The sequence below is a fragment of the Rhamphochromis longiceps genome, linkage group LG16 (assembly GCF_057381845.1).
Source record: "Rhamphochromis longiceps isolate RC_006_pf linkage group LG16, R_longiceps_female_GT1.1, whole genome shotgun sequence".
NCBI lineage: Eukaryota > Metazoa > Chordata > Actinopteri > Cichliformes > Cichlidae > Rhamphochromis > Rhamphochromis longiceps.
The window spans coordinates 39700204-39714144 of NC_140572.1; the positions used below are offsets into that span (position 1 = coordinate 39700204).

Here is a 13941-nt window from a genome sequence, read left to right on the forward strand (position 1 = left end):
CGACGTTCGCGCCGCTCTCATCGTTGGGCTCTGAGAGGAGAGGACCGAGTACGGAGGTGAAGCATGGTTTACACATGATGACATCACAGAAAGGTGTGTGATTACCTGCCAGCATGCTGACCACAGACAGCAGGATCTTCTCTACACTCTGGACCGGACTCCACCTCTCTGCACTACTCTCATATCCCATCGGATCGTCGCCCGGAGCATGGAGGATGGAGATACAGACCCGACCGTCCGGATAGACTGAGGAGGAGGAGGAAGATGATTAGTAAGGGAGCGCGACTCAGCCCGCCCATCTGAAAGAATCCAACATATTTAACGACGACCAGTTCAACACACAGGTTTAGTTTGTAATGCCCACAGGTGCGAATGCTGCCAGACTGGTGACCTGTCCAGGTGGACCTGCTGCTGGGACAGGCTCCACCCACCTGACATGCATGGGTGGATGTTTCTGAATGCTGTGAATCTGATTTTAAGACATTTCTGTTCAAACGCTTCATTAAAGCTGAGACCCGCGTGTCGTGTCGTGAGCCTCTCTTTGAGTTTTTGGGATTCATTTTTTTTGTAAAAACTTCATTAAACACTTTCAGCGAGGACATATTTGGAAACAGGATGTTCTTTATCTGCTCCTCAAAGTGCCGCCCGGCCATCGAGTCCTCACAGGTGCAGTAGAACAACACCTGACAGGTAAACAAGCCTCCCGTCAGGTGAGGCAGCACTCAGAGGCTATCTGTTTCCATCAAACATCTCGTTGTTATCAGTGTGCAAAGTGCTTCCTGTCGGCTGTCTGACGTTCCTGCTTTGACAGCTGCTGTTTTATCAGCACACAATAGATACGAGAGCCGAGCAGTTAATCTGATCATTTCACATTTGAATCTCAGCTTCCAACAATTCAGGAAACAAGATAAACCTCCTGCTGCAGCTGGAGCCATGCAGGAGGGAGAACAACCTTTATATTTATTCGTTCAGATATTTCACATTTCTATGAAACAACAGGTTTGATGCAGAGGAGCTGGGTGGTGCAGACCTACAGACACCTGCTGGCAGCCTGGCACCTGTTCTCACCTGTGCGAGCGGTGCCATGCAGGGCAGATGGTGAGTAAACGTTCAGCTCAGACAGTTTGAAAACTTTTTCTCTTCTTTTGAAACCTGAGACGTGTTTTTTCCATCACCTTTGAGGAGGTTCAGGCCCGCTCAGTGTTTTCTTCTTCGTGGGTTTCACCTGCGGCGGTTGCAGGCTGTTGATAGATGATCAGACGCTACAGTTGCAGGAGGAAGTTCAGCTCGGGGGCATGCTGGTGCAGGGTGGTGATGATGGGCCAGCAGCAAACAGCTTGTCCTCTAATCAGGACTGAGCGTGCTCAGACTGTTACCCTGCTGTGACATCATGGCTCAGCACTCTAATCACAGCAGTAATGACAGCACGCTAACAGCATGCTAACAGCACGTTAGCAGCATGTTCACATTAGTGCTGCGTGCTGTGACTGGTCACATGACTGCTTTGAAGTCAAACCGACTCTCAGGAGCTTTGGCCGTTACTGTGACAACGCAGCCTTGTGTCACATGACTTGTCACATGACTGAGGGGGTCACTGCGGTCTGTTTACCTATCAAAACAGACGCAAACCAAGCGTGTTCTGTTCAGGAACCTGAGGCACACCTGGAGTAACTCAGGTGTGCCAGGTGTGTTTAAGAGTTTGTCTGTTTTCAGGTGAACATGACGGGTTAAAAGCTGAGAGCGAGGCTCTAAACGAGTCTAAAACCGCGGAAACACGAGCTCGTCGCTGCGGTGATTCACTGTGCTGGATTAAAGTGACTGAGAGGGAGAGAGGATAAACATCACATCAGCTTCTCCACAAACACACCTCCAGTCTGAACCGAGCTTTAACCTTCATAAAACCCTGTGAGAACACAAGCTGTCTGTGCAGGTGAGGGGGCGGAGCTCAGCCGCAGGTGGACTTACTGTTGGGGTGAAACATGTCGCAGGTGAACCTCATCTTTGGAGGACTGAGGGGGTAATCGGAGGGGAAGCTGAGGATGGCTGGAAACACTCCGCCTTCGAAGCACGTGTCCTGAGGACCCCTGAAACACACAGGAAGTACATGTGAGACCCAGAGGGCACGAAACCAAAGAGCACCTGAAGAACTTGGAGAACCCGCCCGGATCACCTGTTAGCAGCTGGACGGGTTTTTAAGTTTAATCTGCTGCTCTTTCTGTTCCCGTCTCTGTAACACCTGTGCACAGGTGACCCTCACTCTGATTTCATGATCCTCTAACAAATTTTTATCTCCCTTGAGAACCTGAAGGAGCAGCTTCAGAACAGGTAACCCGGTCTCTATGAACACATCTGGATGTGAACATCTGCAGGTTTCTGTCCTGTTGACTAATCAGGTGTGAGCAGCCTTGGGAGGCACACAGGTAAAAACAGAGATTAATGTTCCTTGTAAACAAAGACACGTGGAACACGGAGACAGCAAAGCAAACAGGAACATTAACACCTGCTCTCTCCATCAGCACCAGCAGCTAACAAACTCATTTCACGTGTTTGTCTTCATGTTTTTCAGACGCCACTCAGATTTGAATATTTGTTGCTGGAAAGCAAAAAGTTTGTTGTTTTTCAACAAAAATGTGTTTGTTGAAAAAAACTAACTTTGTTCTCGAGTCAGAAGAAGGAGATGAACCAACCTGACTCCAAACCCAGCCAGTGTCAGTCTGTGTAAGGAGACAAATACTGACTTACTTCAACATAACGTGGGTCTGATGTTCAGACCAAATGATGAGAAGATCTTAGAAAGAACGCTGGACTGTAAGCATGCTGTGTACATGCTGCTGCTTCGTCTACAGTGACATATACTTTATCTCCTTACTTACTCTTATTGTTGTTAGTATTGTGTTGTTGCTGTACTTGGTCTCAGCGTACCTTTCTCATGGAAAAACGTCCTGTCAGAAAAAGCGGAGCGGCTCCCCACACAGCTGTTGGAGTAGTTTCAGTTACTTGGGGAGAACGTCCTGTGGCTCCTTTAGAAGCAGATCTTTGAACCGGCTTGGAGAAGCTGTTCTGCTCCTGCAGCTAGGGCTGTGCGATATGACCAAAATCTCACATCCCGATATAAGACATCTATCGTCCGATAACGATATAGATCACAAAAATGTAACATTTTCTGTAAATTCTGTGAATCTCGGGCAGCTCGTCTTGTGTGAAGTGTTTCCAGCTGCGCGTCCTCGAGTGTTTTAACGATGCATGAAACTATACATTTTTAGACATAAGTTGTAACGGCGCCGTTTTCTTTGTATTTATTACACGGCGTGCTGCGGGGAAAAGCCTGTTCTAACGTTTGAGTCTAAGGTTTATTTTTTAGCACCTGGCGGCTCTTTTTTACTTCTCATCGTAAATAATCTGCATCTTTCACGTGATTCAGTTTATTTTGAAAAGTCTCAACAGGATCTTGAGTTTTATTGTGAAAGGTTTATGTGGAACATAAACAAGCGGACACGCGATGCTGTTACCGTTGCTGTTGCTAACAACAACACATAAAACCAGGCACTTGTCTGTAGTGTGGTGATATTAAATATAAGAGAAAGAGAACTTTAATAAATGAATACAGCCACTACAGTGACATCAGAACCATGAACAAATATTGCTGTAAACAGTTTATTTTGCGACACCACGAAACAAACGATAGCGTAAAATGAAACTATGGACGTTTTTATATCGTCATCCGATATATATCGTTATATCGAACAGCCCTAGCGGCAGCTGTTTGAAGCTCACCGATCCGTATCAGCTGCAAGGACACGGCGCCGGTATCACAGCGTGTTTATGATCGTTACGCCGTCATGGAGCTTCTGAGTCATCAGAGTTCAAGAGGACGTTTGAATATCTGAGCACATCACAGATCTGAGGTCAGGCAGATCAGCCGATCTGATCGTCTGTCTGCAGATTACTTCGGCTTCACCTCCTCCACCATCAGCCGCTCTAATCACTGACCACACACACTCTGATTGGCTATCTGTGCTACCAATCAGCGCTCGTCTGACGCGTGTTCTTTTATCAGATCTGAGAGCAGTTTGATCAAATCAAAGGGTTTCATCACCTGGATCCAAACAGTGACGCCGCTACAGCTTTATGAATGTAAGGTTTGGAGCGAGTACCTTGCATCACTTTAACTGGCACATCGCTGGCGACCGGGACACAAGGTCGCTGACCAGCTGAGGACAAAACAAGTCAGAGCGCCAGAGGTTCAAAGAGCGGAAACAACTGAGCGTCAAAGAGCTCGTATTCACAAGTATAAAACACACATGTGTACTGCCTGGTGACTGCACCGAAAACACCAACGGCTTGTCTGTGAGCATACTGGGTCCAGTCTGACACAGGTGGGCGGGTCCCGTCTGACACAGGTGGGCGGGTCCCGTCTGACACAGGTGATCCCTGTTTGCGTCTGAAACACCTCCAGCTGTCTATCAGTGTAGGCGGAGCCATGGCAGAGGATCGGCGCGCTCCCAGCAGCTTGTTTCTGAATCTTCGACCAACCAACGAGGCACAAAACAGCCAGCCGTTAAACATGAGCAGGCAGCTCAGACGTCTTCCCATGAAGAAACAGCATCTCAAAGCGCAGCTCAGAGGGCCGACCTGCTCAGGTAATGACCTCGGTAATGATAGGGTGTGGCGCGGTGATGTCATCGGTCAGGGGGATGGCAGGTATGTGGATGGTTGGCCGCAGCACGAGCTGCAGGTTAAATTGAAGGGCAGACTGAAGCTGCTGTCACGCCAACATCCACAACAACAGAAGGCTCCGTTACTAATGACAGACTGAGGGCGCTGCCTTCACTGACATCATGTTCATGTTGGTTTCTTAGGTACAATAACTTCTGGACATCTACTGCAGTCAGGATGTCTACTTTCACACCGAGTACTCAGAGTACACAGCTGTGGGTCCACATCTGGGGTGTTTTAATGGATTTAGATCCACTGTAACTTCTTCCAGTCACAGGTGAAACACCTTCAGCAGATGGTTTTCTGACTCCTTGAAGAGTCTCAGGATCAGCAGATGTTCTCTGTAGCTTGTCGCTTCAGTTCTTGCTGAGACTAATTTTGGTCTGAGACAGCACGAAGCTGCAGCATCTTTAATAACTGATAAGAAATGTTTTTGTCTAACAGCGTATTAAAGAGGACATGAAACACTGAACACATCGAGGCTAATTTACCCCACTGAGCTCTGACTCTGACACACATGTAACTGCTGTGAAGCTGGATTTAACAAATAACAGCTTAAAGTTATAAAAACATGTTTCTGTCAGTACGAACGTGACGTCAGGTGGTTGGTTGGCTGCAGCTAACAGCCTCTCCTCTACACTGTCCTTTACAAACACCAACATCACGGCTAACAGCTGGATTTCCTGTTTCAGTGCAGCTAGCCAAACAGCCACTTCCTGCTACAGACACAGACAGTAAAGTGGACAGTATGTCCACAGTATGTCCTGGTTTCACATAAACTCACTGCTGCAGCACTACAGTGATCCCCTCACACTGATGTTTAGCTTTAATGTCCCTATTTTCCTCTGAGGTATCGATCCTGTCACTAGTTAGCTAACATAAACTAATGTGAGTCTGTTAGCCTCAACCAACCAATCACATGACGTCACGCTCGTACTGACAGAAGATGGTGCTGAACATGACCCGGGCCCTATTTCAGAAAGCCGGTTTAGAAAACTCAGAGTGAAAAACGATACTCAGGGTTGAGTAACCCCGAACTGTCCAACTCGGAATATTCGGTTTCAGAAAGGCTGATAACAATTAGTTCAGTCAACGCGGAGTTGCTTTAACCCCAAGTTAAGCGCGCGCACGAGGATACATAAAGCCCTGATTAGTGGAGCACAGATTAAGCGAGTCACCATGGAGACGGAGGGAAAGAAGGCGCGGTCAATGTATTTTACAGCGCTTGAGGCCGAAATTCTGATGGCAGCATATGCCGATAACGTGCAAATTTTGCGGGAAAAAAGTAACACAGCCTCAGCTGCAAAAGAAAGGGAGCATGCATGGCAAAACATAGCCGACAGAGTCAATGCGTGAGTGTTAATTTAAACATTGATCGAGGGATTTCCACCCATTTAACACGTTATTTTATCATATTTTATTTTTTATTTTACACATTTTATTTTGTGATGTGATGTGAGCGCAGGTGCAACCCAACAGGCCCCAAACGTTCCTGGCAGCAAGTAAAAATGAAATATAAAAATATAGTCCAAACAGGTAAGGTGTAATTGTATTATGAGCCATAGTGCTTGGTCTGTTTGTCCGATGTAAATCAATTGCAGTTAGAGGCTACATTAATTTTCTTTCTGTAAGCACTTATTGAAATTATCTGAGCACATTACAAGTACATATTTGCTTACTCTGTATGCTCAAATGTGACCCGTTATAGCCAACAGAAAAAAAGCGGAGGCCCGAAAAACAGGTGGGGGTCCTCCACCACCACCACTCACAGAGGCTGAGCAGTTGGCTTCCACATTTGTGATAATGTTGGCAGCATCACATATGATCTTCACAGTGCAGAGAACACAAATTAGCATCCATTACTATAATGAAATAATTTGTTAGTTTGAAATGCTACAGGGAACTATGTACCTGCACATTAATGCTGTGGAAAGACTTCCTGTTCACATAGTCTCCTTCATTTACTGAAGGAGCAATGATTGGAATGTGAGTGCCATCTATACAGCCAATCACGCCTGGGAACCGTGAGAATAAATGTAAAATTTAAGTAGTAGTTCAAATATCACCACATCATACATTAAGTTTCGTTCATCCTGATACCTGCAATTTTGTGGCATCCCTCTTTGATAAATCTTGTGGGTCTGTGACCGGGGAACACCACAAACGAGTACAGGAGACGTTTCAGTGCAACTGTAACATTCCTGACTGCCCGACAGACGGTAGCCTTGGAAACGTGCTCAGCGTCACCAATATTATACAGAAAGCTCCCGTTTGCAAAAAACCGAAGTGCGATACAAATAATATGTACAGAACTGAGAGGATGTCCGCGATGTGTCACATGAGCAATATTAGGCCTGAGGATGTTATTCAAATAAATTATAGATTGTGCTGAAAAACGGTAACGTTCACACAGGAAATCATCAGGAAATGATAAAATGTCCGAACGCGCTCTGATCACTCTCTCCCGGCGGAGAGCTCTGCGGAGAATTTGGGCTTCAACATCTACTGGCTCTTCAAGGAAGGAGCACGCCATGTCTGACACTTCCTGCAGTCAGGTTTCTGACAAAGAGGCGGAGAAAGTCAGGGTTAGTTGAAGCTAACCTGCTAGGGGGCAGGTTAGCTTCACGGAGTGTGTCGTCATAGTAACTCGCTCAGAATTAATCTAAACTCGCTTTGTGAAACCGAAAACCCAGAGTTTTCGTTAACTCAGGGTTTACTTACTCAGAGTTTGCACTAAACCGGCTTCCTGAAACAGGGCCCCGGTGTGTCAGGATCAGTGGGGTAAACATGTTCAGTGTTTCATGTCCTCTTTAAAAACACACCTCACAGTTAAAATGACACTTGAACATCTTTGTTGGTCCTCAGCTGTGTCCACACTTCATGGAGAATGATGCTCCTGGTTGTTTCTGTAGGTAGACCAGGCCTTGGTCTTCAGATTAAGACTTCTCCAACACTCGACATCTTTAAAATCCACCTGAAGACACATATTTACTCCCCAGCGTTTAAATTTGAACACTTTTGTGTTGTCTTGTTTCCTGCTCTGTTTTCTTCCAGCCATAAATCCACTGACTTGCCTTAACTTTGTGTTAGTGGGGAGTGTACCGATAGCTGTGTTTCATCTCCAACACTTTGAGAACAGCGACACCTTCTGGTCTCACTCGGTCATCGTCACACTGAACCTGTGAGTTTAGTTGCCATGGTTTACACGTATGAGGGTGACTTCATGACTCAAACTGCAGGTTTTTACTTTCTGAGTTTGGCATAAAGTGTGAAGCAGGTTAAAGAAACAAATACAGAGAGGTGAGCCTGTTACAAACACTAACAGCTGCTAATAAAAGGATCAGACAACTGATCCCAGCAGACGGGAGGTTAAAGCCATGAGGGAGCAGCATTGTTCGCTTTTTAAATGCAATTAGTGTGATTAGTGGATCTATGGAGCTCCGTCGCTGCTTTCATGACTGAGCCTGACCTTTAAGCACTCAGCACAGAAGTGAAAGTAACTCGTTTGTGCAACAGCCAAATTAGACAAATGCTGGTGCTCACAGAAGTGCTTCAGGTGACTGAACTGAGCTATATGATAACCTGACGGGTGGGGCTGAGATAGATTTCGGTCGCTCGACCGGAGATATCGCTAGCTCCGGGACGCCGGGCTAGCAATTTTGCGAGCCCTGGACGGCTTCAAGCTGATAGTAAAAGCAACAAACTCAAATAACCACTCATAACAACCGAGGTATGCAGAAAAGCACCCCTGAGCCTTAGAACAGATGATCTACAGCGGCAGAAGACCACACCGGTGCCACTCCCACCAGCTAAAGGACATTTTATACCTGCTACGCGCTGCCTTGCAAACAGCACCTTACAACAGAGCAGCGTGGGAAAGGACAGAAGGAGCAGGTAACTGGCTCTTTAAGAACAGGAAGTGGAGGATACAGTTCACTCAGACTCACCAAAACCGGACAGCAGAAGATAAAAAACGCTCTGATGAGTCTCGATTCCTGCTGCTACATTCTGAGTTTGGCGTTAACAACCTGAAAGCAGGGATCCTCCTTTGCTTCAGATTCACATCGACAGATTCATGGATGCACCAACATCATGAGGTCATGATGATGTCATGTCCACACAAACCAAAACCTGTGATGCTTGTATAACCCAGTTGAAGCCAAGCACCTAAGAGTTAAAGGAGCTCTAACCCAGTACTAGTGAACTGTACCAAATAAAGTGGCTGTGAGAGTCCAGTTATAACTGACACTAGGGCTGCCACGATTAGTCGACTAGTCACGATTACGTCGACTATCAAAATCGTCGACGACTGATTTAATAGTCGACGCGTCGTTTGAAGCTTTGTAAGATCCTGAAAGACGCAGGAATAAGTAGCAGGATTTAAGAGTGTAATAACGGACTGAAACAGAAGATGGCAGCACTGCATGTACAAGGATGTCAGCTGCCGTTAAACCCCGAAGAAGAAGAAGAAGAAGCTGTGTCCCAGAATTCATAGCGCAGCCCAGCTCTGTTGTCAACAATGGCGGCAGCTAGTTAGTTTGAATATTACTCTTATTATTCTTTCTGGGTCACAAAATAAACGTTTAACATATTTTCAGGCGAGAATGTAGCTGTGTAAACCTCAAATATCTGCTCAGTTTATCAGGACACCGCATATTTTCAAAAGCGCTCCGACGTTTTCGGAGACGTCTGTTACCCACTAGCTCGATAGCTAGCCGGGGTCTAGGCTAACTAGAGCCGTGAGAACACCGGACTCCCGGCAAATCGTTTTCAAACCCACTGCCGTCACTTAGCTTAAAATGTTATTGTTTGGCTTTTTTCAGTATTTTATTTGTTCCTGAGTAAATCGGTTTGGCTGAGATTAAAGTTATAGTTTTTACACAGCTGAATAAACGTCAAGCAGACAGCTGATTATCAGAAGTGTGAGATGCTCGAGAATTTACTCCGGTGTCCTGTTATATTTTAGATAGCAAGGAGTTTATTAAACTTCACCGAAACAATCTGCAAACTTCATTAAACTTTAATAAACTATCATCTTGTCTTTATTTTTAATTAGCACTTAACTTAAACACTTAAAGCTGTAAGCTAATGATAGTTATATAAGAGCAGATGCTGCTGGTGCAATAACCTGTACGCTGTATGTCCAATGGATGATGATGTGATTAGTCGACTAATCGCAAAAATAATCGGTGACTAGTCGACTATCAAAATAATCGTTTGTGGCAGCCCTAACTGACACATACACAATAACACTCCAAAACAAATACAAACACCCAAAAATGACTCAAACGTGTGTTTCCATGGAGACGGGGTACTCACATGATGAGAGCCTCCCACTCGAAGAAGTTCTCCTCATTCACTGGACCTGCACAGCAAACACAAACTCTTTAAATCTCGGGTGTCTGACTGTTGGAACAACACGCTGAACATCTGAAGACACATCTGCAGAAGCTACAGATGTGTTCTGGTGTCTCACCTGCCACGATGCCCTCAGGTGGGTTCAAGGTCAGCTCTGAAACACAAACACAGAAAGATGAGTGACCTTTGACCTCTGCTGTGATCCGGTCTCAGTCACATTTTTAAACAGCTGATAGATTGTTTGCTTTCCCATGTTGAAGAAATGATTAACATTTATTCATTTAAAAACAGCCTAAAGCAAGAAAGCAGTTATAAAAGACTTCCCAATTATCTTAAATACCAATCAGATTTACCACAATGATCTATGTCGAACTGTTTATCCATAACTGTAAATCTGCAAGTTCGAACACTTATACACAACATAATACAACTGTAATTACCCCTAACCTGTAAAGTTGCAATTGTTATACATAGCTCTACGTATACACCTTAATATATACTCTGTATATATTATCACTGTGACAGTGTTGCAACTACTTGCACTTTAAATTCTGTTTACACCCACATAAACTACAAGATTCACAAAGCACTGTTTGTGTGTTTTACTTTCTTTTAGGGAACGTGCAAACTAAGAATTTCATTGCTCTGCGTAACCATTTGTGTTTTGCGGTGTACATGACAATGAAGTTCTTGAATCTTGAATGAATCGACTAATCTATGCAGAATTCACATTATTACACAAGATTAAAGTGTAGCAGCCTGAAATGAGCGCATTAAATAAATGACAGGCCTAAATATGAATGTGTACCGAGGCTAATCCCCCAGTTCAAGTTCTTATCGTTAGCCCTCAGTGCACCAAATTACATTTAAAAACCTTCAAATTTATCACTTTCAGAAAAGGCAAATCAGCCGCCGTGTCAGTGCAGCGCTGAAGCCTCGCAGCGAGTTTTCCACCTGCGCTCTGTGCTCCTGTAACCAACAGATAAACATGATGTTCGCATTTTGTGTTCATTTAACATACTGTAGAAAAGTTTTGAAAGTTACATGACGGCAGCTATATGGAACATTCTGGATAACGCCACAAACACATTATATAAGCTCCAAATTATACCGCGGTTTAAACTGCAGGTGGACAAAGCCGACACCGGATTATTCACACTGTCTAGATATTCATCAGGTTATCGGTTTGAGTCGCAGGTACAGAAGAACAAACGCGGACAGCGAAGAAAAGCTCAAATCGACCGAACTTTTAACGAGTTTCGTACAGAGATACAGGCGCTAGCGGAGCTGTTAGCTTAGCATGCTAGCTAACATTAAAAGACCTCCCATTGGCTGAAAGCGGCTCGCGTTACTCACGTTTGTACTCGGCCATAAGTCTCTTGAGCGCTGTGCCAGCCATCGTGTTTACCGGAGAAAATAACAAACAAACAAATAAACAAAAGTGGCTCAGTTTCTCAGGTTCTCACAGAGCAACGGACCAACAGCTGATCCGACTGAGCATGCGCAAAACGTGTTTCAGTTTGCGTGTCAGCAGACAGCGCACCCTGTCGACAAAAATAAAAACAATTCATTTAAAAACAAATAAAAAATAATTAATGTTTAATAATTAAGGTCATTTGTTTAATTGTAAACTTAATTTTACTCAGGTAAATGTTTTTGTGCCTTTAATAAATGTTATATAGTCTTTTTATTCAATTTTGTCTTTATTTAATTTAATTTATGTATGTAATTGATTTCCTTACCTGGATGACTGAGAATCAAGATGTATGCATGTAATAATAAGTTACGGTCTAACTGTGCCACGGTCTAAATGTGCCACAGCAGATCTGTTTTGTTGTTGTTGTTGAATACTCAAATACATAAATAATAAAATTAATTAATTAATTAAATTCAAGTCAACTTTATTTATACAACGCCAAATCACAACAACAGTCACCTCAGGGTGCTTTATATTGTAAGGTAGACCCTACAATAATACATACAGAGAAAAACCCAACAATCATATGACCCCCTATGAGCAGTGGGAAGGCCACGGTGGGAAGGAAAAACTCCCTTTTAACAGGAAGAAACCTCCCAGGCTCAGGGAGGGGCGGGGCCATCTGGACCCACTGGTTGTGGTGAGAGAAGGATGACAGAATGGTGTGAAAGAGAGATTAATAACAAGTGTGATTTAGTGCAGAGAGGTCTGTTAACACATAGTGAGTGAAGAAGTGTCTGACAGCGAATGACTGCCTGGAAATAGTGCCACATGTGAAAAGTAAGTATGTAAAACTGGTGGTGGTCAGAGGGCCCGGTGGCGCCAGTGTCCGGCAGCCTCGCCTCTGTCAGTGCGCCCCAGGGCAGCTGTGGCTACAATGTAGCTGCCATCACCAGTGTGTGAATGTGTGGATGACTGGACGTGTAAAGCGCTTTGGGGTCCTTAGGGACTGAGTAAAGCGCTATACAAATGCAGGCCATTTACCATTTACCAAAAGTGATGATTTCCTGTTTTTCTCTTTTTACTTGTAATGACTCATTGGTCTGTGTGACCTTTTACCTAAGAGTGCAGTTTCCAGACTGTTTTTAAAATATTCAAACTATAATCGGCAGTCAGAACTCAACTTTGTTACTTTATACAGTGAGAAAGTTCTGTGGCCTGAATATTGAACTGCTGGATTTTGCCTATATTATCTGCCGAGGGATGTTTTTATCTGTTATTGTTGTTGCTGTGTGCAAATGCTGCAACTGCACACAGCTGCCACATCAGAACGTGCTGCAGTAAGTTCCTCTTTATCAGGAAGTCTAGTTCAAGGCCCTCTGCTGCCTCCCCCCAACAAGATGTAGATGAACTAAAGAGCATAAAAAGAAAATGAATGTTGATTACACAACAAATATTTATGACCTTTTCTCTGATTATGTTTTTTTGGGTGAACAGTCCTGCTTTTCTTTTGCAGCCCTACTGAGCTTCCAATCATGAGGCTTGACTCACACTGACTGTTTTATTGTTACAGTTTAAAACTCCTCAAGGTGAATGTTGTTGCGATGTGGGGCTACGTAAATAAAGCAGAATGGAATTGAAATCAGTAAACATGATAATGTTCTGAAACAGTTGCATTATCAAACAGATCTGTTATACGCTGCTTGACGATAAATCTAAATTAATCTAATTCTAAAGGAGGTCTGATCCTAATCACTGATCTGAGGGTCTCTATGGTTTTACAGACGAACAGCAGCAGCTTTGTGTCTCAGCAGCTGCATCTTGACAGCGTGTTTGGGGACCTCAAATTAAAATGTAATGATGTAATAATATCAACAGTTAAACAATCATTTTTGGCATCAAATATGAATTATAGTCTTTAAAGAATCAGCATTAAACTCATCAGTATTTAAAATATCGCTGTTAAATTATATAGTCAATATTGTAGTCATCAGTGTTCAAAATTAACATTAAATCACTGAATGCTGATAACACGAATGTTAAAGTATTAAAAAGTAAATCATTAAATGTATTATACTCAATAACAAAATGATCAGTTTTTTAAAAACTGAGTCATCATTTAAATGATCAATATTCAAATATTCTTTAAAGGATCAAAGTTTAAATTATTAACATTGAAGTTTCATGTTAAGCAGAAAAGAAAAAGAAAACATCTAAAACACAAAAATCATCACAAATCTCAGACATTTCACAGAAATATCAGATGTAAATTATAGTCAGTTATTTTTCAAACAATAAGAAGTAAAATGAAACTATCATAGAAATGATCTCTGTATGGATAGACTTCAGGTTTAAATCTGTTTGGAGGTAAAAATCTATCAGAAATTCAAACAAACACGAAACCTTAAACAGTGTATGGATAATTATATAAACGATGGTTGCAACCAACA

The 13941-nt window shown here is 43.5% G+C and overlaps 1 protein-coding gene across 1 annotated transcript in view; it reads right to left on the minus strand.

The window, feature by feature from the left end:
* ube2g2 (ubiquitin-conjugating enzyme E2G 2 (UBC7 homolog, yeast)) overlaps positions 1 to 11578 on the minus strand; it is an 11744-nt gene extending 166 nt beyond the window's left edge. The window contains exons 1-6 of the mRNA XM_085384308.1: positions 11431 to 11578; positions 10193 to 10228; positions 10036 to 10081; positions 1966 to 2084; positions 106 to 246; positions 1 to 30 (exon numbers count right to left, since the gene is read on the minus strand). The exon at positions 1 to 30 is cut by the window's left edge and continues 166 nt beyond it. Coding sequence (XP_085240434.1) covers positions 1 to 30; positions 106 to 246; positions 1966 to 2084; positions 10036 to 10081; positions 10193 to 10228; positions 11431 to 11473 — 415 coding nt within the window. The 5' untranslated portion in view covers positions 11474 to 11578. The remainder of the gene's footprint in view (positions 31 to 105; positions 247 to 1965; positions 2085 to 10035; positions 10082 to 10192; positions 10229 to 11430) is intronic.
* Between the last annotated feature and the right edge of the window lie 2363 nt (positions 11579 to 13941).